The sequence below is a fragment of the Diceros bicornis genome, chromosome 5 (genome assembly GCF_020826845.1).
Source record: "Diceros bicornis minor isolate mBicDic1 chromosome 5, mDicBic1.mat.cur, whole genome shotgun sequence".
In the NCBI taxonomy this organism is placed as follows: Eukaryota; Metazoa; Chordata; class Mammalia; order Perissodactyla; family Rhinocerotidae; genus Diceros; species Diceros bicornis.
In genome coordinates, this window is record NC_080744.1 from 65,663,296 (window position 1) to 65,691,079 (window position 27,784).

Here is a 27,784-nt window from a genome sequence, read left to right on the forward strand (position 1 = left end):
GAACAGGTTTTGTGCAGAAAGCCGAAGTCTAAGAGTAGGAAATCTGAGCTGCTTTGGCCTCAATGGCTCTTTTAAATCCTGAGGAACAGTGATCAGTGGTATCTACATCCTTCCCAGTTTGTGTCATCTGCGTAACTGATAAGTTTCCTTTCTTTATCTAATCCATTGATAAAAATGTTGACAGATCTGTAGTACACTATACTAGATGTACTCCACTTTGATTCCGTCCAACATAAATAGTCCCAACCCTCAGGACAGTCCACTCTCCCCAACCCCACTCCCATCTGGGGGCTTGAGGCAGGTGCTGGGCAAAGGCCAGTCAGACCACAGTGATCATATCCAGTCCACAGCACCTTCCATTTTATTGTTTTATTTACAAACAGGGTGAAGTCAATTGGGAAAATGAGGGGTAGGGAGTCAGTTTGGGCCATCCAAATGTGGAGCAGTTCCTGGGTCAGTCTCCACCATGAAGGTTGCCTCTTGTATCCTTTTCCTGCCCCTTGGTAATGGCCCTTTGATTCCTCAGCACAGCCTTGCTGGCTGCTCCTGACCCCTTGTATGAGGGCAGATGGATCCTGAGGGAACAGGGGTGGTACGAGGGCTGGGGCCCCCTCAGTTTGTGTAAACCTGAGTTCCGATCACACGCATGATTTCCTTCTGTATCTTGGGGTCCTGAGTATTAATGTTGGCATCACCCACCTGACCATCCTCATATCTGCCAAAGATAGGGCAAGCATGAGCGTAAGAGGGAGACAATACCAGAAAAATGTCAACCAATGGAACTGTATTTGGAGGTGTGGCATCCCATCCCAAAAGTCAAACCCTTTCTTGCTACTCTTTAGGGTGGAAGAGATTCAGCTTATCTGATTTCCTCTAAACAGGTCCTGATCTATACTCATCCCCATCCCCCAAGGGGAAAGTCTCAGTGCCAGCTCCAATCAGGTAGCCAGGAACAAGTCTCAGATAACAGAAATAGACTTTCCCAGTAGTCACACACCATCACACCCCCATCCTCACTCCTCAGAGTAATCCCCAAGGTACTCTTCTAGACTTACACAAAAAAGAACCGTGTGCAGACATGGTCGGACACAGGGCACACCCAGATGTTCCCATGCTTCTGGAGGTCCTTAGATGTAATCACTGGAAAGAAGGGGCCAGAAGTTATACATATAATGCTTAAGTCACAGCATCCAGGCAGGGGAGGGAAGACATGATTCAACACCACTCTTAGCTAGATCATGTGCCAAAGCTGCACCAGAAATAATGGTTGGGGACCCAGAAAAACAGGGACTGGGTGAGCCACCTACCTTCGCAAAGTGCTATACAGTTTAGATTCCGACTCTGCAGGAACCTCGACTGAATGGATCGGGTCTGGAAGAGAAGGAGAACAGAGCCAGGCAGACTGTTATAGCTTTCCCTAGAGAGGCTAGTTAGCTGGTGATGGTTGGGAGTGGGGATCAGAGACATCCTGGGCTCCCAGCCCCCCCCACAAAATTTTGCTTTCCCATGATCAGTCTGGATGAGTCCACAGCCTCCATCTTTACATTTCACATGACTGCATTTAAACTCAGTCTCTCCTTTCATACTTATGACTGAGGACATATATGACTCTGGAAGCATGTTCATCTTAGAACATACCCAATTCCTTCAAATGATCTTTAAACCACCCACCACCCCTACCATTGTTTCCCCATCCATCTCTGTAGCCTAAACTCATCCCAGGGGAAGGGTCCTGCCTCACTGGAGCAGGGCCAACTAATACCTGGGGGATGGTATTCATCCTGTTATATCTCTGGACCAGCTCATCCTTGGAGGGCATCCTGTGCTGTCCTTTTCCCATTCCTGTCACAGAACAACAAACCCAGTTCATTCACCCATTCTTTCATTAAATATTTACTAAAGGGCCTACTACGTTCCAGGCACTCATCTAGATACTTGGCAATACAGCACTGAATAAAACAAACAAGATATCTGCCCTCACAGAATTTAGTCTGGTGGAGATTACAGGCAAGGAATAAGTAATTATAACACAGCACGGTAAAGGTTGTGATGGGGAGAATACAAAGCACCGTGTGAGCCAGAGCAGGGGAACTAGCCTAGCCCAGGGGTTTGAAGGCAGCTTCCTGGTCACAGCTAGGCTGAGAACTACAGGATTAGAAGAGTTAGTTATATGAAGAGGAGGAAGTCTTCTGGGCAGAAACAATAGGATGTGGAAGGCCTAGAGGAAAGAAACTAGTGTGCCTTAGTTTGTATGCAGCATAGTTAATGGCAGAGGAGTGGCGAGAGAGGATGAGAAAGAGGTGACCTAGGATCAGATCAAGCAGGCCCTGTAGGTCATGTTAGGGCAACTGGAGTTTCTCCTGAGAACGTGAGGGAATCGCAAAGGTTCTAAGACAGGGCAGTAACACATGAAATAGGCCAGGAATGAGGGGCCCAGGAGAGTGGTGACATCAACACCTCGGATCAAATGCCAGGCTAAGTGAAATGAGTGGAGAGGAAGCAAGCAGAGGAAGTCAGATCTGCTCTAGTCTGAAAGTTACATAAAAAACTAACCAGAGTCATTCAAGAGAAAAGGGAGAAAGCACAGCAGTTAACTGATGAATAATTTTCCACAGGTAACCACAGTGGCAACTACCCTGAAGAACACTGCTTCCTTCAGAAAGTCTTCCCAGACTTGTTTCCACCTATTTAAATTCATAAATCCTCCACCACCCTTACCCCCAGTGAATACCCCTGTTTATAAAAGTTATAGCCTCATTCTGGATTTTTCTTATTTAGATATGAAGCAGTGCTTGTGTGCCCCCACTCCCAACTCTTTTTGGCCTGCAAATAAGACTGCTGTCTCTGTACTCACCTTTATCCCAGGCCCAGCCTTATCACAGTTGGGGATAAGACTCTGTGTGTATGAGACCAAGAGGGAGATGGATGAAGATGGGAAATGATGCTATCATTACAGGCTGTAAGTAGGGCCCCTATTTTACCATTCCACCTTGGAACTTCCTATTATTACTAACTCCACTCTATGTCAGTTCTTGGCTTTGTGATAGTCATGGTGTAGAGGTGGGGGTGATAACCACTGGACTGACACTCTTCACTGCTGAGGCTGTCAATTCATCATGCACTCACATGCAAGTCCCATGACAGATGTATGATCTGAACAAAAACTCAGGGCAATGTGAGCCTCAAGATTGAACTGCCAATTTCTTCCTACAGGACACTCACAACCCCTCTGTTTCACCTTCTCCACTAGCCTTAACTAGGTTTAGCTCTGTATCCAAACATCATGACCTTCTCAGCCTGGGTATTTCTGAGTGACATTCCCATTCAGGTTCTACCCCAGAGGATGAGCAAGAACAATCTGATTTCCATGGCCAGTCTTAGAGATGGCCCTTATGATATACTCCAAATCTTGACCCAACCCAATTCTGTTGCACTGTCCTGTCCATACTGACCCAATGATCTTCTGTCAGTTTCCCAACACCAGAACCTGAGAACATGATGGCTAGAATAATCCCTGGATGCTTTGTGTCCAGAGCATATACTTATCAGAAGTCTCTAAACAGGACTAAACAAACAGAGAGTTTGCCATGTCCTTTCTCATTGTCCCTCATTTTAACCTGCACACTATGGCCAAGTCACTGGAGGCTCCACTAGTCAAACGGACGCTCTCTATTTACACACACTCCCCTCAAGGGCACCCAATGCCACTAGGCTAAGAACACCCTGAGGAAGAACAGAGAAAACCAAAGTAGAATCGGGTGGAAGAAACATACAAAAAAAACCGAGTTGGCCAAATGCTAGTGTAACTACAGTAATTTGGACATTTGCACACATCCCACCCACTGTTATAGAGACTCTCACATACCTATGGGGCCCTCAGAGACTCAGTCATTCAAGCAAAGCTTAGCCTGTCAATCCAACATAGTAATAAGAACACTGGCCTAGAAGTTAGGAGACCTGGATTCCAGTCCTAGCTCTGCTACTCATAGCTATGTGACCCTGAGAAAGTCATTCAACTTTTTTGTGTATCAGCTTTCTTATCTGTAAAGTAATAAGGGATTGGATGAGATGATCTATAACTCCAATAGTAAAATCCTAGGGTACTCTGCATCTATATAATCAATCAACCTTTTTGAGAGGGAAAAGAATGGTGTCATGTTTTTATGTAATCAGTAAAGTGCCGGAGAAAGATAAGAAGTTAATAGAAATTCCTGGCTTCATCTGATAACTAAAGGTATTCAGGTCCTTAGTGGTAAACAAAGGCTGGTGGGAGAGGAGAGAGGGAAAGAGTAGGGAGAAAACAGACAGGAAGAAGGAATCTTGTGGGTACCAAGAGCCAGGAGAATCTCACTACTCGGAAAGTAATAAGAGCTTAATTAGAGGGAAGCTCAGGCTGAAATAAAGATCAAGATTGAGGAACACAGACAGAGAAGCCAAAAAGACTACCCCAACCCCACTCTGGACCCCAGGCACATAGAGTAAGATTCATTCACACATTCAATAAATGTTTACTGGGTACTTACCCTGTGCGGATTAATTACATAACCTTTGCTTTGACACACTACCATTTACTTAACAGGACAATGAATACCTACAGACCCAACCTAGGACCTAAATCCAAGAACTAAAACATTACCAATGACCTACATTTAACTATGTGCTCCTACCCTATGCCAACTATCTGCCTCCCCTTGGGAGGTAATTACTATCCTGAAATTTAGGTTGTCATTTCTTTTTTTCTTTAGTTTCATCATAAAACACACTCACACACATGCCCCACTAAGTAATGATTAATTTTGTTGGCTTTTGAACAATATAAAAAGGGCATCATACAATAGTCTTCTGGGCCTGCCTTTTTTCCCCTCAACTTATTACTAAGATTTTTCCATGTTGTTGAATGCCACTGTTCATTTTCATTGCTGAATAATAATCCATTGTGAGAATACATTAAAAATGTATTTATCTGTTCTCCTGATGATAAGCATCTGGGTTATCGCCAAGATTTGCTGTTGCAAACAGCATTGCTTTGAACATTCATGTACATGTCTTTGGGTGCACATATGTAGGAATGAAAATACTGGGTCACAGGGATAAAATTTCTCAGCTTTATGAAATTTAATACCAAATTGTTTTCCAAAGTGGCTGTACCAATTTATATCCCTATAAGCAATGAAAAACATCTTGCTGATCTACAACCTCTGGTAAAATCAGAAGTATTATCAGATCTCTTAATTGTTGCCAATCCACACGAGTGCTAAATGATGTCATTTTGGTCTTGATTTTACTCCCTTGATTAATAGAGGTTGAGCAGCTTTCCATATTTTTTGATCATTTCTTCAGTGAAATGCTCGTTCATGTCATCTGCCTACTTTTCTATTGGTTTGTCTTTTTCTTATTGATTTGTAAGAATTTTTAAACTACATTTTTACTACTAATCTTTTGTACTTATATGTGTTGCAAATGTCTTCTCCCGGTTTGTAGCTTGTCTTTGCATTTTTTTTTTTCTTTTCATTTTCTTAAAGTGTCTTCTGATGAACAGATTATTTTAGTTTTAATAAAGTCAAATTTACCAATCTTTTATGATTTGTAATTCCATCTTTTTCTATTCTCTAGATGATTTTGTGTAAGATTGGAAAAATTTGTTCCTTGAAAGTTTGATTTAATACTCACTTGTAAAACTATCTGGGCTTGGTGGGTTTTTGGTTTTTTTTGTTTTTTTGTAGAAAATTTTAAACTACTATTTCAATGTCTTTTATAGTTTTAGGGCTAGTCAGGCTTTCTATTTCTTCTTGAATCAATTTTGTTAAGTTACATTTTTCTAGGAATTTATCCATTTTGTCAAAGTTTTCAAATTATTAGCATAAAGTTGACAGAATTCTCCCATTAGCTTTTAAAATTTTGCTATATCTGTAGTCATGTTCCATTTTTCATTCATAACATTATTTAATTGTGCTCTTTTCCTTCTTAATGAATCTAACCAGGGTTATCTGTCTTGTTAGTTCTTTCAAAGAATCATCTTTTGGCTTTTTTGGTTCTATCTATTGTACCTGTTTTTATTTCATTGATTTAGGTTCTTACCTATATTATCTCCTTCCTTCTACTTTGTTTCTTTTCTTGTTAGAGACTTTTCTAGTTCTTGATGCTAGACCTAAGTTTTCTTATCTTTATAATAGTTACAATTACTGCAGAATACTAAATAATAACCTGCAAAGAATCTAGCACTGTCTCCCTCATAGACATGCAACTATACGGTGGCTATCCTTTACAGAGACTATACAGAACAAGAAAAAAAGATTGAAAAGTAACTAAGACATGAACCTGGAACACTGAGAGAGCTCTAGGTCAGATTCATTTTCTGAGCTAGACAAAGCTGGACTCATCTCCTGACTAGAATCTGGACCTTGTTCATGACTTATCTTTGGAATAAAATGCTTTCTCTTACATTCAGTGTGACTAATATAATAGTGTGTAATTACAGACAGTTTAAATTTTAAAAGGTGGTTGACAAGGAGAAGAACAACGTCTCCAGAAACATAAGCCAATGGAAAGGACTCAAGCCTTCAAGTGTATTTACATATAAACTCACATGAACATGTGCACACACGCAATCTATAACGACAGGCTATTGCCAGCAAAAAAACGTGGTCTTCAAAAAGCCTCGTTTCATCTCCCGGTTATTTCCTAACCCATTCCCAGGGCCAAGCCCTTACAATGAATAAAACCATCCCCATGGAGAAGAGGACTACCTAAGAGAAAAGGAGATGACTGGCCTCATCTTGTAAAGAAACTAAATTTCTAATGAGAGAAAGTGGAGAGAGACAGACTGTATCCATGACTGGGGAGAGAGCTGACACAGACCAAGTATCTATGACAGAGGAGGAGGAGACAGCATAGATCGTGTAGTTACAAAATGGATGCAATGTAAATAACAGTCAAGGTGGCCAGAGAGTATTTCTTACCTGAGTATCCAAAGGAAATACTGGAGATGGGGCTCAGGTAGATGCCTTTGCCATAGGCTGCTCCATGCAGCTTGCAGGGAAACACCAGGATGAGCAATATGAGCCTGGGCCCTCCCATGGGTGTGTATCAGGCAGCCACAAGGCTCATCCAGCCCTCTGTCCCTCCATTTACCTTCTCACTCATTCAGATAACTCTAGGTACCTACTCTTAAAAAGCTGATTGGCTGAAAGTAGATGCAGGTTAACCCCTTTCCCTATGAAATACTTGATACTGATGCCTTGGAGACTAACAGTGGAGAGCCACTGAGTCAGTCCCTCAGAATCCATGCTCCTGTCCCAGTGCCTTGGTATACATGCAGATTCCAAAAAAGGGAACTATAGAATAGATAGCCAGGAGGAGGGACGATAAGCATTCTTTGGAGTCTCGCAGGCCAAAGAAGTAAGTTTCCTATATCAACTGTCTGAATAAATAGTCACATAAATTGAAAAGCTCTAATAGGTTAACTGATCACAGTGGCTGCAATCAGCAATTCACATTCCTGCCTATAGCTACATTCCCATTTCCAAAACTACCAAAAAACATAGCCTGGGGTCAAAGATACGACAGCCACTTTCACTCTATACATGCAATTCCAACTTCCTCTCTAGGGAAGCCCAATGGCAGGGTAGGTTTGAGGATGCTGAGGCAAAAACAGCTAAGCACTCTAGAGCAGCCTTTCCCAAAACTCAGTGGGGAAGGGAGGGGGACTGAGAGAGAGAAAAGGGGCACAGCCTCACCTGCAGTTTGGTGTAGGATGCATTGACCAGCCCATTGCGAAGGATCGAGTGCCAGTTCTCAATGTGGGACCCACTGTAAGGCAGGGTAGAATACATGTCTCCTCACGGTATGAGGTTCCCAGGAGCACTTCCAAGACTGCCACTCCCCCTCCTTCTCACCCACACAGAACATGAAGATGGACACAGATACACCTCGTGATGGATACGCACATGGATATAGTCACAGGCTTGCAAGATGTGTGTGTGTGGCTAACCCCTACATCTTAATTTCCAGTCCTAGCCTCTGTTCTGTGCTTCAGCTAGTCCCATCCTAAACCCTCAACTGCTGGCTCAGTATTTTCATTTGCCTATTCTCCTGACATATCAAATTAAACAAATTCATTTCAAACTCAACAAACTCATTACTGATCTCAAATATGGCTTCCAATCCTGACTTAACGTCTGTTTTAAGAAAAGGGTACCACTACTCCCTTTAAGTTACCTTTAGTATCTTTCTCTCTCTCCTCCCACAATTAGGCATAAATTGCTGATGTCCTTCAAAGTAGCTTTCAAATCTATCCTTTCCAATCTGTTCCTTCAACCACATCTTTTTATAAGTAAATGTCATTTCTCCTCAACTACATCATAAGTAGCTCTAAAGACCATATCATGTGTATCTTTTTCTCCTCTATAGCACCTACCACAACAGCATTTAGTAATATCTGTTGACTGACTGGTTGATGGACATGGGTAACACAAACTCACATACCTCAAGGGAACCTGCCCTCCCATCCCCCTACATTATTCGTTGCCCTCCTCCCCAGCTCCCACCCTCCTCACTGGCTAGCCCCCACCCTCCTCACTGGAAGGCAAACGTGCTGCCGTAGAGCTTCTTGGCGGTCCGGAACCGAGCCTCCTTGGCAGGAGGGCTGCTCAGCAGGAGGAACTGGTGTGAGGTGTGCATGAACTTCAGCTGCTGCCCAGGGTGGGGTGTGGTCAGGAAAACAGAGCAGAAATCGAGATCAGGGAGGGAAGGGTTGGGAATAGGGAGCAAATCAGGCTTGCAATGACCCCAAATAAGGGAAATATGCTTAGGCCCAAATACTACTGTTGATGGACAGAGCCCACCAGGCAGGTCTAGAACCAATGAGGTTAGCTGGTTTGGAGCCCCTCCCTGCCCGTGATTCACCAGAAATTTAAAGAGTTGAGGGAGAATGGTCACTTACCCTGCTGAGAGGTAGTTTGACAATATGTGACCTGTTGCTAGAGATGATCCTAGGATGAAACAGAGAAAAAGGGAAAAGGACAGAATAAGGGTGTGGTTAGGCCATCCTGATCAAAGCAGCAACTGCCCCTGGAAGAACAAACAAGGATTCCAGGGCTATCTGAATCACGTGAAATGTCCAGGTCACTGTCTGGATATTCCTGTGGGTGGTAATGCTTGTGTATAAAGATGTAAAAGGGAAACTACTGACCAAAGAGCCAGTGGGGGTATTTACACAACGGATGAAAGAGAAGGATAGCAGGTAGGCTGCTACATCTAGAGAGAGAAAAGGATAGTATAAAAGAAGAGCACAAGGTATCAGCTACAAAAAACATTAGAAAGGAGGGGTCTGTATTAGGATGGTGACAACTTATACCTGGGATTTAGCAACTTAGAACTGGGCTCAGGAGCCATCCCACCTTAGCTCAGAGGATGCCTGAAGGCTCTCTCAGGGATGGGGAGGAAAGGAGAGAAAGTTACTATTTGGGCTGGAGAAAGAAACAGAAGAAACTAGAACAAATTTCCTGAGGATTCAGGGACAAACTGTGCTGTACGTAGGCTAAACTCAGAGGACAGAAGAGAATACAGGCATAAAACATCAAGGGCTCAGCGAGGGAGCATTATCTCCAATAGTGGATACAGTTTGTTTTTTTTGTGCTTCATCCATGTACTTGTGACGTCATCTTGGATGGTCTATGCTTGGTTGTTCCTTACGCTAGGAGGCAGAATGCTGCCTGGGAAACTACTGATGTCAAAGGCTGACTAGGAAGAGGGAAACAAGCTAGAAGAGAAAAGTTATGTCAGGAAAACAGAACAGATATCAAGACCAGTGGGGAGGGCAGGGGGTGGAGGGCAGTAGACGATGGTCAGAATCTTTGCTGGGAGAAGGGAACAAGAGTGTCTCAAGGCTCTGGAGAGTCTACATCAACAGGGAAGGCCTTGAGACAGGGAAAGGCAGTAGAAGTGGGAGACAGACCTCTCTGGGTGCGTAGAAAACTCAGTTGAAATGAACAGTGTTAATTCCTACATGCAAGGGGCATTCAAAAACCTATTGGGAAACATGAAACACCTACAGAGAACTTGAGACATCACGTTAGAATTTGTGGACTCTTTGTAGGATCTGAGTTCCTGTCAAGGCCAGGTGTATCAATAAAACCCCAAGAAAAAGCAGCCATGATACCTATAACCTCATTAAGGAGGCTGAAATCACCTCTAAGAGAAGGTGCAGGCTCCATGTCTAATACTGTGCCCCTCTCCCCACCCACCCCGGGAAGGATGAACCATTCTATCCATACCACTGCAGGAGAGGATGCGCCAGGGGATCCAGCTTGTCCATCTGCTTCTTGATTTCCAGATATGAGCCCTGTAAGACAGTGGCCCTAAGGTTATCTCCTAGGAGAGGTGGGAGCCCTCCTGCTTTCCACAGACCATCAGGGCCCAGGGCAAGGCAGGCACTGAAGGCCATACAAAGGCAAGAGGAGATGGGGTTCCCACCCTCAAGGAGCCCAATTAGGTTGGGAAGACTCATAAATAAATACGAAAATGACCAAAGATGCTTACAGAACAACATGCAGGTGGGTCTCCCTCATTTTATGCAATTCCTACAACCCTAAAAAGTTGATTATAAATCAAAAAATAAATAAAATCAATGTCCCAGAAAGATTTAGGCTAAGGAATCCTGTGGTAAAACTTTACATAAAGCAAAGAGTCCTGTGACAAGTAAATTATCCCTGCTAGGTGTATCTCATGTGTTAATCTGAACTGTGATATATAGGATTTGCCGAGAAGAGGCCCACCTGTAAATGTGAGTACAAATGAATGTCTATTCATGCAGAGATTGCAGACGAGGGGTGGGGAAGTCTGGTGAGGGACAGCCTTGAGTCAAAGGATGGTCACTGCTCCATGTGGCTGCCCCACCCGTAAAAGGACAGAAGATGTAGGCCCCTGGGTCTAGTTCCTTACCTCCAAGCCCCCCTCCTCACCCTCACAACCCTGGGCAGAGGTCTTTCCCTCACTTCTCTAATTCCCTAAGAATTATGGGAAAAACATTAAATATAAACAACTTGTGAAGGAATTAGCAGCAAAGGTAAAGGTTGAGAGAGACATTAGGAGTGAGAAAGAGGAGTAACAGAGCTAACAAAACAGAGAACAAGGATTGGGAAGGCTAAAGAGGGAAGACTAAACAAAACAGTGAAGAATTTAAGTAGCATCTCTAAATCTTCACTCCATTCCCATGAATTGCAAGCAGAATAGGGCACTTGAGCAGGGCAGGGGACAGGCAGAGGGCAGAATACCTGGGTCATCTCCCTGATGGACATCACACTATCCAGAGCTTTCTGAAGTCGCTCATAATTCTTCTTCTGTGGGGAATCAACGGGAAGAGAAGAACCAGATGAACAAAAGTGCAAGAGTTAAGACACGATGAAAAGGATGGCCAGATACACAAAAGTATAGGCCCCAGAAAAACAATGTAGTATGTCATAGAAAGAACAGATTTCATGTCAGACAGTTCTAGAATCACATGCTAGTTCTCTTTTACCAGCTGAGAGTAACAGCATAAGTTACTTAACCTCTTAGAACCTCAGTATCTCTGTGTGTAAAGGAAGATAAATTCCCAATACCCTCATAGAGATGTTCTGAGGATTAAACAGCATATGTCAAGAACCTGGTACAGTGCCTGATACATAGCAATGAGAGTAATGGTGAGGCACTGTGCTGGTACTTGTGATGATTTATTTTGTCAATGGTTAATTGTATCAATGTGACTGGGCCATGGAGTGCCCAAATATTCGGTCAAATATTATTCTAGGTGTGTCTGTGAGGGTGTTTCTAGATGAGATTAACCTTTGAATCAGCAGACTGAGTAAAGCAGATTGCTCTCCCTAATTCATGTGGGCCTCATCCAATCAGTTCAAGGCCTGAATAGACGCCAAGTTAAGAGGGAACCCCTCCTGCCTGACGGCCCTGGAGCTGGGACATCAGTCTTTTCCTCCTCTGGACTGGAATTGAAAAAATCAGCTCTTCTTGGATCTCAAGCATACTAGCTTTTGAATTGGAATTACACCATCAGCTCTCCTGAGTCTCCAGCTCACCAACTGCCAATCTTGGTACTTCTCAGCCTTCATAACCACGTAAGTTAATTCCTAAAATAAATTTCTGTCTATATATATTTATCTCCTGTTGGTTCTGTTTCTCTGGAGAACCCTAACATAGTACTTTACATATATTATCTCTCATTTTTATAACAATCTGCAAGGTAGATATTATCTCCTTTTTACACATAAGAAAACTGAGGTTCAGAAAGGTTAAGTGACTTGCCTAACACCATTCAGCTAGGGAGCAGCAGAACCTCAAATGGAATCCAGGTCTATCTGGCTCCAAAGTCTATATTCTTCTCTGTCATGACATAACTGATATTTAAATCTCCCCTTCTTCTAAAAACTCAGTTATTTATTCACTAAAACAGCTAAAGTTTGGGGTTCAAGAGTTTCCAAATAACAAGTGTTCCATTTCTTATGTCTCTCATTCCAAGCTGCTGTGTACACTAGAATGATGGCCCACAGTCGCATCTTTTACCATTTCTATTCCTTAGCTCTGAGTTTCTCCCCAAGCAACTATACCTTAGGGTTAAAGGCCAGAGTCTTGGGATCAGTGGGGTCCACCACAGAAGGATAAGGCTCAAAGATGATGCTCTTTCTAGGGGACTCCAAAGCTGCCCGACACATGGCCACCAGCAGATCCACCACCTTAGGGGAAGGGAGAGACAGGGGGCAGAAGCTAAATGATTTCCCAGTGCTGGGAATGACACAGTATCCAGCCTAGGTCTACCTTCTTAAGTCTCTCAGCATTTCTCTGCTGAGAGATTTCTCTGTTCTTTTAAAAAGCAAATATGTTCTTTTAAAAAGCAAATATGTTTATGGCTTTTTCATTAGAAAATGTAAGCACACTGTAAAAATTCAAGTAACAATGACTAAAAAAGTGATTAAAGAAAAGATGAAAATGAAGCCCCTACCCCCAAACAAATCTCATTCCTCACAGGTAACTACTGCTAAGTCTGATTTATATCCTTCCAGATACTTTTCCTATGGAAATAGTTATTTTACTATAGAGGCAATTAAAAAAAAAAAGAATTGTACTATACATAGTTTTATTTTCTTTTTTATGTTATAATTTTCTATCCATAAATAACAGCTGTATAGTATTTCCACCATAAGGATATACCCTAATTTCTTTAACTGGACCCCCTACAGATGGAGTTGTACCCTTTTTTTTTTTTTTTTTCCTATTACAAACAATACTACAGTGAACACCCTTACATACGAAGGCATTTCTGGAGGTTAAATTCCAAGGAGTGACAGTGCTGGGCTCCCCAGCCTTTCTGGGTCCCAATTCCCCAGCAGCTTTTCCCTCTCCCATACCTCTGCTCCAGTGGCCACCTCCTCTGCAGCTCCAGACATGACTCCCAGTGTGTAGAAGGAGAAAACACACAGTTCACGAGTACAGACGGCTGGCTGAATGGACATATTAAAAAGATGATGGTGGTAGGGGGTGTGCAGTAAGAAGGCATTGTAGGGAGAGAGGGACAATCCTAACCTTAGACAATTCTAGAATGAGGTAGGAATTTGGGACCCTCTATGTCAGGAGAAAACTATAAATAAGTGGTCTTAATTACATTGCCTTACTGATAGGTTTGAGAGTTAATGCTATGTCTTCTTTGAAGCCTTCCATGACCTCCCTAGATAGTTAGATGCTCTCTCTTCTGAGTCTCCAACAACTATTCTATACACTTATAACGAAGTGTCTGTCTACCCACCTAGACTTGGAGTCCCTGAGGACAGAATCGTCTTGGTCAATATCTGATCTCTATTTTTAAATGTTGGGTGGGGTTTATATCCTCCAAAATAGTCACATATCCTCACACTTCCAAACAGGACTGTTGAGATTTGTTTTCTGAGAAAAACATTTCTAGAGTCTCAGGGAGTACAGACAGAATTCTACCTTTACCATAGACCCAGGAAGAAAGAACGAAAGGACAGATGAGGAGTGAAGGGGCTTTGGCTAAGGGTCCAAGGAAGAGGGTCACAGAATAGGGGCATATACCTTGAGCATGGACCCATTCTGGAAGACATGCTGCTCATCACACACCACACAGTACTCATTCAATGTAGGAATCCTCTGCTCTGCATACTTCATGATCTGGGGAGAGAAGAGATTCTATTAAGTCTTTTGGAAGTACAGGCACAGATATCAGAAATAATTTTAGCTTCTTTTCCAGCTGCTCTCCTCCTCCCAGCCCTGTGCCTAAGGAGGATTCTATTCCTGGGCCCTGCACTTAGTTAAAATGACGGCCTGAGTCTAGACTTAAGACTATATATTATAGTAAAAATAAGACCAGCCTTGGTAGAAGACCTGGGTTAAGATTCCCCCTACTATTTAATACTGTATATAATTTTGGGCAAGTCAGTAAACCTGAGCTTCCATTTCTTCATTTATAAAGTGGACATTATTCACCTCACAGAGGTATTGAGAGTAATAAGATGATTTCCATGAGTATTTTATAAACGGGTATTAATAAAACTATTAACATTAGTTGTAGTAATTACAGACTGTCCCTCTCAGTATTCAGTCCATGATCAGATGGTGGGGGGCCTGAGAAGCCATTTCAACTACCTAGAACAATCAGCTTGCCCACTGGTCAAAACCACAGATACAACTCCGTGCTGGGAAGAGAGCACAAATGCAGAGCTCATGCAGCAATATCCTCAAGTATTTTTTTTTCTTTTTTTGTGAGGAGATCAGCCCTGTGCTAACATCTGCCAATCCTCCTCTTTTTTTTTGCTGAGGAAGACTGGCCCTGGGCTAACATCTGTGCCCATCTTCCTCCACTTTATATGGGATGCCGCCACAGCATGTCTTACCAAGCAGTGTGTCGGTGCATGCCTGGGATCTGAACCAGCAAACCCCAGGCTGCCGCAGCAGAGCGCACGCACTTAACCGCTTGCACCACTGGGCCGGCCCCAGCAAGTATTTTTTTAAACACTCTGCCTTAATACAGCTTTTTCAGCCAGCTACATTTTGTGTATAAACCAAGTTGTTCCCATTTCATATACTTTGAGGCTGGTAAAGGGACAGGCAAGGGCTTTTACTCATTCATTTAATGCAGATTTATTGAATGCCTACTATGTACCCAGCTCAGTGAAAGGTCTCCTTGATTATGCAATAATATAGAAGATTGTCTTCTCAGACCCTATACTCCAACAGGGGAGATGTGGCATGTATACAAATTAATTTCAATTCAAGGCAGCACATGGTACGTGACACACAGGTGGCATACAAAACAAAAGGCATCATAAGAGTTCAATGAGAGGAGACATCACTTCCAGCTAATACAGCTGGGGTAAGGTAGTTGTTATGGAAAAGGTGGCATCTGAGCCTTGACTGCAATAGGCAGATATAGGGAGGAAGGCCAATGCAGGCAAGGACATGAACAAAGGTAACAGAGATGCAAAAGTGAAAGCACATCCAGGGAATAAAGAGATTTTAATGACCAGTAGTGGCTGAGCAGTGAAAGAGGTCTGTGAGGAAAACTGAAGACCATTTGAGCAAGGATGTTGGGGATCATAAGGAAATCAGCATCAATCCCTCTCTCATCTTGACAATTATGCACTTAAAATTTGCAGTGCCTCATTTGGCACTTGATCTTAAGTGGTCTGTAAGTGTTGTCTTCCCAATAATGCTGTAAGCTTCTTGAGGACGGGAACCATGCCTTCTTTTCTCCTATCCACACAACACTTAGCATAGTTCTGGGAGCAGATTAACTCAGGAAATATTTGTCAACTGGCTGAGGAGCTGGGAGATGTTAGGGGATCAGATGGGTCAGACGAGAGGAGAAAGGCTTTGGAATGAAGCTTTGGACTTGATTACCTGGACAAGGAATCCATATTCCAGAGTGGGGATGTTCTTGCAGTGACCACTGACCTGATGAGAGTGAACAGACAGACCCCATGAGCCTCCTATGAAGCTGGCGCCAAGACAGACCTCACTCACACCCATCACCTAGGATTCTCCTGAAAGAGCTAAGCCCTAGCTCCAATCAGCCTAAGTAATCCCAAAGTTTAGATATTTTTGCTAAAGGTTCTTGAAAAAAGCTCACCTAACCCCCTTCAAAGGCAGGTGGAACAGGTTAGCACAGCAGCTGACTACCAAGTCCTAAGCACAACCTAATAAAATCACTCATGACATCTCCTTGGGATGCCCAACCCCAGACTCTTTGCTCCATGGCCTACTATCAGAGAAGCTTGCCAGACCGTTTAGATGTAAGTTTTCAGCTATTTAAAAATGTGTTCCACTCCACCCACTCATGGTACATGCCCAAGTTTGATTTATGATGCCTGGACAACCATACCCCCACCCAATTTTGAGAAGCTATACTCCCACATTTCCACTCCCATCCTCCTGATGCCCATGTCAAACCTTCCCCAGCCCATGTACCAAAGGAGAGGTCCGTGCTGGGGGAGGGAGGCCCACGTGCTGGGGGCACAGGAGACCTGCCTGGGGGCTTGGAGGGTAGCCAAACACTTCCACTTTGGGGTTCTTCATGGTGCAGGAGATGGAACGGTTCATGAGGCGCCCAACCCGAAGCTCTGGTACGCCCAGTTTGCCTTTCAGCATGGAGTCCTGTATGATAGGGAAACTGGGAGACCTGGAGAGAGAGCAAAAAGAAACGATGAAACGGGGGATTCAGTACGAGGCCTAGCAGAGGATTGGAAACAAGTGGGTCCTAGGCCAGGGTGGGTGAAGTGACCTAAGCCAAAGAGGAACTCATATCTGAGGAAAGTCCCACGGGATCTTGAACACTGTTAAAATAAGCAGATCACACAACTGAATTGATTTTTATGCCATTAACTGTGTGTTCTTCAGAATGGAACATGGAGAGTAGGCAGAGGCAAAGCCGAGGTCACTCTCTAAGGCCTCTAGGCCAGGTACAGAATGATCCCTTGGAGAGGATGCCTCTTTTATGCATGTGTGCGTGTGTGTGTGTATTTATATACATATGATTAAATGCTAAACACTGTACGGGGCAAGAAGTAACTGCATCCCAAAGAGCCTAATGTCCAACTGTCTATCAAAAATAGTGCGTGGGAAGCTACAAATATGGGTTTATATTTGCCTTTCGGAAGATCAGAAAGCACCAGGGGGGAAAAATGTAGGCCTACGGTCAAAGAATGTAGCAATATTTATTTCTAGAACCTAGATAATAAATCAATCTACCCTTGCATAAGAGCAAGGGATTGGTGCCTGTTCTCTGACGTTGTCTCCTTAGGATAGAGAACAAGCATGAGGGTCAAAGAAAGGAAACAGAGAGAGATCAGCATACATTTCTCCAAATACATACCATGAGCTAGGTATTGTGTTTTATGTAAAGGACAATGTATGAACACTGGATCAGGAATAGAAAGATAAGGACATATAGGAGAAAAGTCCATGTGGGTAGTATTAGTAGTTACAGGTACAGAATTCAGAGGACCCAGGGAGAGGACAGAATAGATAAGTTTAGGTAATCAAGAAGGTGGAGTCGGGGCTAAGACAAGATTAAGCTGATCAGAGATGATCAGTTCCTGGGGGACCACTTACTTGGGGATGGGTGAGAAGATGCTGAGGCCAGCTCGGAACTTCTTGATGGTACCACTTGCCTTGAACCAACTGTGTCTCTTCTCTTGTTGGGTCTTCAAGAAATCGTTGCTGAGATGTTTCCATTGTTGGGATGTGAACATACCCAGGATCCTAATGAATCAAAGAGAACAAGCTTAGGAAAGCCCAGGTAGGGTAACAGAGTAATGAAATAGAGGACTACAAAAGGTAACTAATCTAAAAATCAGACTAAAGAGACTGCAAAGCTACTTGTGGTGGGGGAATGTGTGTCTGAAGACCCTCCTGATATGACATTAGGACATAGAAATGTACTGTCCTAAAGTATCTCTTTACCCTAGCGAGTAAACATCCACTCCCATTACCTAGTCTAAGGGACCAGAGAAATTCTGAGATGCTTTGCCTTTAGAGGGAGAATGCTTTGCCTTTAGAGGGAGATCTCAAATATGAGCCTTCAAAGGCTGTGAACCTTGGAATCTACTGCCAAGAATGACTATACTGAGAGTGGGATGGAGGTATCACCCTCTGCCTTGTGAAAAGTGAAGAAAAGAACTAGGGACATGAGGGGTACTGACGACGTTAGGCAAGAAATTACATCCCCAAATTTATGGTTTTTAACTTGAGCTGGGCCCTCAGCTACTCTTGTCAATCCTTTTACTTGTCCTTGATCAGTTCTCTCTAGCATTACTCTAAGCTGTTATTCTAAATCCTTATCACCTTCTTTAAGTGCCTACCTTCACCTATAAACATTAATCTCTCCTCCTTCTTAATAGAGAAAACTGAAGCCATCAGGTATCAGCTCCCTTCATTTTCCAACCCTGGTACAAAATCTATTTCCATTTCCACCCTTACCTCGATCCCTCCATTCTCTGGAGACAGGTGACCCTCCTATTAAAGATCAATTTCTCCATCTGTAATCTAGATCTCAGCCCCTTCTTGCCTCTTTAGGGACCTTGATCTATCAATCTTCTCCCTCTCCTGTTAGCTCCCTTCCCGAAGTCTACAAAAAGTTCCAAGTTTCTGCACGTCAGTCTAGCTATCTCTGTCTTCCCCTCCTATCCTCATCCAAATTTCTCAATCCATACTCACTGTTTCTACTTTGTTGCCTACCACTCACTTCTCAATGTACAGTATTCTGGTTTCTACTTTCATCACTCCACTACAATTGCTCTCACCTTGACGCTAAATTCAAGCATGCGAAATGCCTAAGTTTTCCTCTTACTTATCTTCTCTGGCATCTTGCCCACCTTGAAGAAACTCTCTTCCTTGTCTTCTGTTGACACCATTCTCTTCCCATTCTTCTCCTACTTCTCTGACCTATCTTCAGTGCTTCTTCTTCCTCTGCCTACCCTGCTGGTTTCTTGGGTACTTTGTCTGGGTGTCAAAGGGTGTTTTGCCCTTGTTCCTATTTTCTTCTCACTCTATCATGCTCTCCCTTAGCAATCTCATGTTCTATGCTGGTTGTAATTTCCACCCATACACTGATATACATCTTCAAGCTGAACTTCTCCTTAAGTACCAAATCTACATATCTAAGAATCTATTGAGCATCTCCACTTGAATATCCCAAGGTTACCTTTAAATAACATGTTTAAAATGGAACTAATTATCTATCCTCTTCCCAGGAGCATGTTCCTCTTCTTAAATCCCTATTTAAATTGGTGTTATTACAATTTACCCAGACGTCTAGGCTGGAAACCTAGGAGTAATTTTCTACTATTTCTTGGTTCTTATGACCATATACAATATATCCAAATCAGTCTTCAAGTCTTCTTGATTTTATACCCTGCAAATCTCTCTAGTCTCTCTCTTATCTCTATTCTTGCCTACAGTCACACTTTGGTTCAGGCCTTCTTCATCTCCTGACTGGCCTTCTACAAAAGCCTGCTACTAAGCTAGTCCTGGTCTCATCTCACCCCTTCCTACCTATTTTGCACAATGCTACCAGAATGGTTTTTCTAAAACTAAATCTGACCATGTCTTTTCTTTGCCTAAAACCCTTCAATGTTCCCACTGCCTATAAGATAAAAGCCCAAGATCCTCTCTGATTTAGACTCCTTCCTACTTCTCTGGCTCGGTTCCTACTATTCTCCCCTTGCATTTTACTAGCAATATTTAACCACTTGAAGCGTTCCACACTCATGCTGCTTTATGTGACTGTGCCCTTGCAAATATTATTCACTCACAGAATCTGTCTACATAGGCAACTCTTATCCATCCTTGAAAACCATTAATCATCTCCGTTTCATTCTTTCAATCATAGCCCTCCATCTGCCCCTAGACTGAGTCACTCCTTCGTCTGTGTTCTTTCTAAACCTTACATATTCACTTGTGTTAGAATACATATCCACTGGACTCTATTTGGAACTTCTCAGGGTAGAATCTGTAATTCATTTCTCTTTGCATAGCAAATACTTAGCAAGGTGCTCAACACATTCAATAAACTAAAACTGTCTGAGCTCCTAGAGCTCACCTCTGAGGAAACCACAAAAGGAAATGGGGAGAGCATGGTTCTAATTCCAAGGTTGTACTTTTCCTTAAATGCTAAGTACTGATAAGCCTCTCATCCTACTACCAGGAAGTCTCAAGGTCAGACACCCCAGAACAAGAGGCTCCCCCACCTAACCATAAATTTGGCTTCCCAAATTTATTTCAGTCTTTCTTGGGCATATCTCAGAAAGACATTTTTGGAAGGAAACAATCTAGCCAAGGGTCTGTCTGTCCATTCACATATATCCATCTCTCTTTCCCTCCTATGTCTATGACAAAAAGATCAAAGTTCTTACTTTTTCAACTGAAGACCCAGGCCAAACCCTTCCTTATTCGATGGCTGGAAAACCTCAATTGATGGTTCTGCAAAGAGAAGAAAAAGCTCCTCATATGTACATATCTCTATCTTCCAGGGAGTCCAAAGCCACAGTTCAGTGAATTAGATTCCTCAGTTCTAAGGGTACTCTAAACAATAATGGTGGAGAAGGAAAACATCTGAGACAGAGGGTAGATTCTGGGAGTTATCTGATCAATTTCAAATATCCTCAGTAGGAAGTTGAGGGGAAGGGGAGGAATAAATGATATCTGCGAACCAGAGAAAACAATTTCATTAACCAAGAAGGCCTTTAGGGGATGGCTATCAGGTGACAGGGAATGAAGACACCAATGACAGGAGACTGAAAAGCCCCTACTTGCAGATTTCACCCAAGGGCCCTGTTCCTAGTTTTGCTCTGTCTCAGTTAACTTATGACTTTGGATTAGATCACATTCAGAGCACCCACTTGCCCAAAGTCACTGCCTTTACCTGGTCCATCAAGGTACTGGGAGAGAGAAAATCGCAGCCTCAACACAATAGGTTCTGTCCGCAGGACCTTCCAGGCTGTAGAGACTTCCTCCTAAAAGAATAAGGGAAATAATTTCCAGTTTAGCAAAGAGAGGAATGGACTTGAAGTTTTCCCTATATGACACATACATGCATATGACAGTACACACCACTGTCTGCTGATGGTCTAGGAAAGACGGGGATGAAGAATATGTGCTCCAAATACAGCACTCAGGAACAAGACTCCTGGCCTACATGACAAAATCCACAAGTCCAGCTAAACATGTTGTTGGCGGGTACTAGCACCACTTACATCGAGGAAGCTGATGTTGATGTGGAGGTCAATGTCCACGTCATCGATAGTTCCATATTCTCTATAGAGATACAGGCGACCACAGGTGAGACTCATTAAGGGAGAAAAAAGGGAATAGAGACAAGTAGAGGGAGAACTGAGCCTGGGGACAGAGCAGAGGGAAGGGTGGAAGGTAGCTCTGTATCTAGGCTCTTAGCTACAGCTTCAAGCCACTTACATGATCAGGGCCTTCTCCAAACCAGAAGCCCTTCTTACCTCAAAGATGAAACTATCAGCTAGAAGGGTCTAGGATAAGAGGGAACTTCTAAGAGAAGTGGCTATACTTTCCTACTTATACCTGTCAGCCAAGCTTAAGTACTTTGAGCCACTCCCACTTTCATTAAGCTCACAATTTATCAACGTCCACAGAACCCCTATCACACCATAAATAAAGAAAAAACCTCTAGACTTTTAACAACTCAGAAAGAAGTGGCTTGCTCCCCTGCCATCCCTGAAGCAGAGTCCCACCTGATGGATACAGAGTTCTCACTGTAGATCTCCTTCACGGCTTCAATGTCTGCATCAAGCTGTGGGTGTCGATACAGGTCAGCTGCACAGCTCCCCTGAGTCAGCAGCAAAAACAGTGTGGTGGTCGGGGGAAGAAATAGGGGGAAAGAGAAAGATGAGAAATAAAAAGAACATGAAGAAACACCAGGAACAGGAAAATCAAATAGCAGCGGTACACATAAAAAACCACTTATATAAAGGGGCTCTTGGTGGCAGCCATAGCTGGGGATTTCACTGACAGACAGGTCTCCCTGCATCACCTCATAAGAAGTTTTGGTAGACCAGCCACAGGCTTTGCTTGAGCAGTTCACATCCTTAAGTCTCCAGCTTTTCCTCTCAGACCTTGACCAGGATACTTAGGTATCCCTTCTATGAGAACTCAGAACAGGCTGAAGAGAATTTAACTCACACTGGTTCTTTCTGAGAAGCCTAACATTCCTGCTAAGGTTCATGCCCTGGGTAGTGATGGCATTAAGCAATCACTGGCAGGGTAATCTTTTAAAAATTTGACCCTAATGAATGAAATGACCCCCACTGACTAGTGAGAGAAGAGTCACAAAATAATTATTTCCAACTAAAAACAAATGGGTGGCCTCCATGTACAGAGGATGTAGTTTACTCTGGGAAAGGTATGAGTCCCAGGCAGGACCAAGGATATGAAACCAGCCCCAATAAGACCATGCTCAGACCACACCAACATTATACCCTCATCTCATCTCTGCTCCAGAATAACCTCTTCTACTCCTGATGTGTCCAGACAAAGCACACATCGAGACCATCCAACATGGGTCTTAGGGGCTGTAACCTCACCTGAACTCCATAGAGAAATTCCTCTGATTCATTATCTCCCTCCGAATCATCATCATTCCAGAACTGACCTTTGATGTCCTAGGGAGGAGAAATGAGGATATAACCCTTTATTGGGGCCTTGCTATTCCACAGAATGGGGTGGGGTGATAGCATGGGAAACAGATTCCCACAAAGAATGGGAGCAGGCCCCTTGGGATAGAATAGCTGAAGCCCTAATCCCTTTACTCCCTTCACCTCACCCTTTGGGAGCATCTCAGTCTCTTCCTGAATCTGGTCATATCCATGGCCTAGCTCTGACTTGGTGGGATGGAGGAAAACAGCAGGGAATTTTGGCCTTCTTAAGTGTTGGTATGATGAGTGAGGCTCTGGCAGCTAACGGGGGAGGGATTAGGACTTCAATGTCAAGGCTGATTCCTAGGCATATCTAGGTTCTAGTATAAGCTGGCCTCTTCTAGGATCATTACCCAAGGCAGCAGCTCTCAAGTATACCTAAGCTCTCTTATCTCATCACTCCCTTTCTACCCCTTAAAGTATTCAATTCACCCCTTTCTTCCCCAGAAAATTCACCTACACAAACACCAAGTAATACTCTTTCCATGCCCCTTCTGCTTCCTTTAACTTCAAACAGTCAGAAGGGTGGGAGGCAAAATATCAGCAAAGGTAAGGCCTGCACTTTGTCCCATCTAACCCCTGGATGATCAGTTGTTCTCACCATTGGAGCAGTGGGTCACACACACTCCCAGATCAGTGCTAGGCAGCACCCCTCCATACCACCAGCTGAACCCAGGCCAGCGAGATGGGCATTTAGGAGGCCACAAAGGGAAACAAGGGAGGAGGTGATGTCAGGGGATGACTGGAGATTTGCTAGGGATGGCAAGCTCTGCCGTTGTGGTAGTAACAAGTCACCGTCCTGTGGAAAGTAGACAACAACTGGTTTCATTACCATTTAATAGCTGGGCGGTGTATACACAGGCACACGTTTACAGATACACTTATTATACATATGTTCAGACACTTGCACACAGAGACAAACTTGCATGCATGTACACACACACTTGCACACACAGTTCTTTAAAGATAATGAACTGTGAAAGCACTATACAAACATAAGACACTGCTGTTCCATTTAAGCTGGAAAGTTGGGACCGGAGCAAGTCCCTGCTCTAGTTCATAATGCTATATCAACCCCCGAAGCCAAAAGTGATGGTGGCAGGACCAGATGCTTATGCTGTTCTATCTAGTCAGTTCATTTTGAAACATTCTTCATAGTACTAACCCCATCAGAATCAGATTTTTTTGACCTCTTTAACCCTAGTTATTTCTCCAGATTAAGTCATTATCTCTTTTTAAATGTCAGTATCACTAGAAGGCTTTATATAACAATCATAGCTAACTTTAAAAGTCCTCAACACCGAACATCCTCTGATAGACATGGTCTGAGTTGTCAGGGCCAAAATAATGCCCTGGATTCATCTTGGAATCTACTCCCCAAATAAAAATGCAATCAAGATCCCAACAAACGCTCAGAAAAACACTAGCCCCTAGCTAGCCCTTTCACATACAGTTTCCCCACTCCCTTCTAATCCTGAAGACCCTCAACCCTATACCAACTTTTAGTCCCACTGAAGCCTCCATGTACAGCAGGAAAAAAAACATCATCTGTGAATTTATGAAAGTTTTAACAGCAGAGGATGGCAAAGCTACCTTAAGAGCAGGCTGCTGCTCTCTAGATCAGTAGGCCACAAGAATGGCTTTATATTGCAATCACCTGGGGAGCTTTTAACACACACCAGTCCACAGCTCTACCCCATAACCAATTAATTCAATTTCATGGGGATGGATCCTAAGTATCAAAATTGTTAAAAAGTTCTCCAAGTGGTTCTACTACAAAGACAAAATTAAGAACCACTGTTCTAGGCCTTCCTGGCTCTGAATATACCTCGGTCTAATCTATTCCAACCTTAAATAGAGGTGTTCTTGGTCTCTGTCATGGTTCTACTGAATGTTAGGTTTCTAGATCAGTGGTTCTGAGTGGGGTCTGTGGACCTGCAGCATCAGTATCACCTGGGAATTTGTTAAAAATGTAAATTCTCGGGCCTTTCCTGAGACCTACTGAATTAGACAGAAACTCCAGAGATGAGGTCCAATAATCTGTGTTTTAACAAGCATCCAAGTTATTGTGATGCACGATAAAATTTGAGAACCACTGTTCTAAATCCTTGTGTGTTCCAAGGGCCTGGGGTCCGTACCTCAGATACCAACTTAAGCCTGGTAACTGACCCAGGATGGGGACATAAGGCACAATGCCAGGACAAACAGCAGAGCAGTCCTCCAGCTGACAATGCTGCCTGACCCATCAAAAACAATACGCAAAATGAAACTGCAACTGAAGTTCTTACAGATGAACTTGCCTGATATCTGAGATTTGTTTTAAAATACTACTCCAGCACACACAAAAAAGGGGAGAGGAGATAGATTAAATAAATATGGCAAAATGTTGATTATTGATGAAGCTGAGTGATGGGTACCTGAAGCTTTCTTGTACTCTCTATTGCGTATAGTTGGAAAATTTCATAACAAAAAGTTTAAAAAAAAATCAGAGGCTACCTGTACTCTTGCAGGGGCTCTCCCTAGAAAGTCAACTCTAAATGTAACACGAAGATTACCCAAGACTCCACAACTGCCTCCTTGCTGTTCTTCAAACATATCAAGCATACTCCCACCACAGGGCCTTTGTCCCTGCTATTCCCCCTTCTTGGAATGCTTTTCACCCAGATATCCACATGGCTTGCTCCTTCATTCATTCAGTAGCTCAAAGGTCACCCTGACCATCCTATATAAAACAGCAACACTCCAACACACACATACTAGCACTCTCTATTCCCTTTCCCTACTTTATTTTTTTCCACAGCACTTACCACACCCTAACACACAAAATGTTTATTGTATTTATCTCCCATCAGAATGGAAGCTCTATGGTGACAGAGCTTTGACTGTTTTCGCTGTCTATATTGTCAGTCCCTCAACACATATTTATTGAATGAGCGAATGAAGGAACGAACTGTCTGCTGGATACCTAAGCCAGACGGGAGATACATACAAGAAGCTAAATGTGTCCATCCACACATAAACAAAATCATAAGAAAATAATTTTAAAAAGCAAGACTCCATTCACCTTCAAGAGCAGCTGAAACCAGAATATGAAGATCTGGGGGCTGGGTTTGTGAGATGTGAAAATAAACAGTCAGGTGCTGATCTAGATGATCACAGAGGAATAAAGAGGGAGGCACTAATGTCCAGCCTGGGCTGTCTTGGGCTGGGTGGTAGGATGATGGCAGCGTAGGCCCAAAGTACCAACTTTCTCAAGGTCTTTGTCACTGCAGAAGTCAAGAAAAACAGCCTCTCTCCAAGGGCTGTTGCTGCTCAGTTTCTGCTGTTACCACAAGGAGAAAAAGGTAGTTCAGAGGAAGTTTTTCTTGTCCAGGGAAGGGAGAATTCAGAGACTACCATCTTTTTCAAACCAGGCTGTTTCAGTGAATGGGATGCCCACCTTCTACTCTCAATGCCATTCCTCCGGAGAGTGGGAGAATGGGGTTAAAAGGTGAAGAGTGGAAAAAGGGGAGTGGTGGGTCATGGAATTCACAAACATTTTAAACAGGAATAAGCCTGAAAGACGGCCTATTTCAAAGCTTTCGTGTTATACATAGAATACACAGGCTTAGGGAGGTCAAGCAACTTGCTTAAGGTCAGGAGTACAGTGGAACTGGGACTTAAGCACATTTGACAAGTTCTAATTACATCCAGTCTTCATGTGATGTGGTTATAACTAAGGGAGTTGTTAACGAATTAAGCAAGAAAAACCTATCTGATTTCTCTAAATGAGGTAAAGGAGGGAACCTTTCAAGAGATGCTGGGCCAAATACAGACTGCGTGAAGAGTGCCCAAAGAAGGGTGTCGTTGGGCTCAGTGTTTAGTTTGGACGATGGCAGCTAACACAGAACACTTTATGAATTGGTATGGGAATAGGCCAAATGTAAATAAGCCTCAAATCTGGATCTCAAAGGTCTTTCCCTGGCTCAACGGGCGCTTCTCGGCATAACAACTTTACATCTAGTCAAAGAAGCCTTCGATCTCAACGTTTAAATCCTAGGTTTGACTCCCAGCTTTGTGGTCCTGGGAAACGAGGTTACTATGCTCTGACTCGAGCGCTCATTTCTCAGGAAGACTAGGCCCCTGAACAAAGAGTGCGGGGGAGAAACCGCGGAGGGGCGAGTCTCCGCAGCCTAGCGCTGTCTCGGGTACCCGATAGAGGAAGAGGACAAGGTTGGCCCCCAAAACACTGGCTGCCACCTGCGCTTCCAGGACAGACCCTGAGGCCTCCCTTGGGGGAGCAGTTAGAGCTCTTCTCCGGTTTCCTCCGGGACCCCAAAGACACCCAACACCTGCCTCCCGGGGAAGAAGCTCTGTGTCGGATCTGTGTCGCCAGCTGCCAGGACTAAGCGAAGCCTATCAAGTACAGGAGGGCCCCTCGGAGCCACCCGGTCCAAGCCCCTCACTTCATCCACCCCGGCCGAGGCGGGGCGGGCCCCGCACCCTGCCCGCGGCCCGGCCGCCCCGCCCCGTCCCCGTGGCGGCCGCCCCACAGGCTGGCCTCGCGAGTACTCACGGCGACCCCGGGCCGCGCGCGGCCGCCGCCGAGGGGACGAGCGGCCCGGGACGCCCCGCGGGGGCGGAGCGGCAGGCCAAGGGGCGGGGGCCGGCCGGGCGGGCGAGGTCGCGCGCCCCACGCCTCGTCGTTCCGTCACGACCGCGCTGGGCCACTCTGCGCACGCTCGCGCGGCGACTCCGTGGCCACGTGGCCCGCTCCCAACCAACTGCCACGTGGCTCGCCCCTGGGCGCGCCGGCGCCCCCGACGCCAGCCTTGGGGCGCCTGCGCAGTGGTCGCTGGTGGGGAGCGGGTGCGGAGCTGGGGAGGGCGCCTGCGCCGTGGGTCCCGGGCCGGTGCGTGGAGAAACAAGAGGGGCTCTGGGGGTGTGCGGAGGGCTCTCCAAAGAGACTGTTGGCACATGGCGCCCCGTGTGGTTGGGAGGAATGAGCAGGGAAGACAATCTCGGCTGCCTCCCCTTGTTGGAGGCCTAGAGAAATTGAGAAGGGCCTCCTGAGATCCCGCTAA

The 27,784-nt window shown here is 44.2% G+C and overlaps 1 protein-coding gene across 10 annotated transcripts; it reads right to left on the reverse strand.

Annotated features, from left to right (window-relative positions):
- Positions 1 to 338: 338 nt before the first annotated feature.
- PARP6 (poly(ADP-ribose) polymerase family member 6) lies at positions 339 to 27,493 on the reverse strand. Of its 10 annotated transcripts, none has more exons than XM_058542003.1 (25): positions 27,277 to 27,493; positions 25,786 to 26,043; positions 23,323 to 23,520; positions 22,850 to 22,982; positions 22,611 to 22,688; positions 21,762 to 21,856; positions 21,255 to 21,315; positions 20,924 to 21,014; positions 20,415 to 20,481; positions 17,614 to 17,763; positions 16,471 to 16,681; positions 15,904 to 15,957; positions 14,080 to 14,175; positions 13,398 to 13,490; positions 12,600 to 12,725; positions 11,274 to 11,339; positions 10,275 to 10,342; positions 8,942 to 8,990; positions 8,579 to 8,691; positions 7,737 to 7,809; positions 6,960 to 7,029; positions 1,763 to 1,842; positions 1,308 to 1,371; positions 1,056 to 1,140; positions 339 to 715 (listed from the first exon to the last, which is right to left on the reverse strand). In XM_058542003.1, the coding sequence occupies exons 4-25, from the start codon at positions 22,892 to 22,894 to the stop codon at positions 613 to 615; spliced, it is 1,938 nt and encodes a 645-aa protein (XP_058397986.1). In that variant the 5' UTR covers positions 22,895 to 22,982; positions 23,323 to 23,520; positions 25,786 to 26,043; positions 27,277 to 27,493; the 3' UTR covers positions 339 to 612. The 10 variants fall into 10 exon arrangements, with proteins under 10 accessions (XP_058397986.1, XP_058397987.1, XP_058397991.1 ...); XM_058542004.1 differs by lacking the exon at positions 27,277 to 27,493 and adding an exon at positions 26,161 to 27,259; XM_058542008.1 differs by lacking the exon at positions 27,277 to 27,493 and having other exon boundaries at positions 8,579 to 8,688; positions 16,531 to 16,681; positions 25,786 to 27,258.
- Between the last annotated feature and the right edge of the window lie 291 nt (positions 27,494 to 27,784).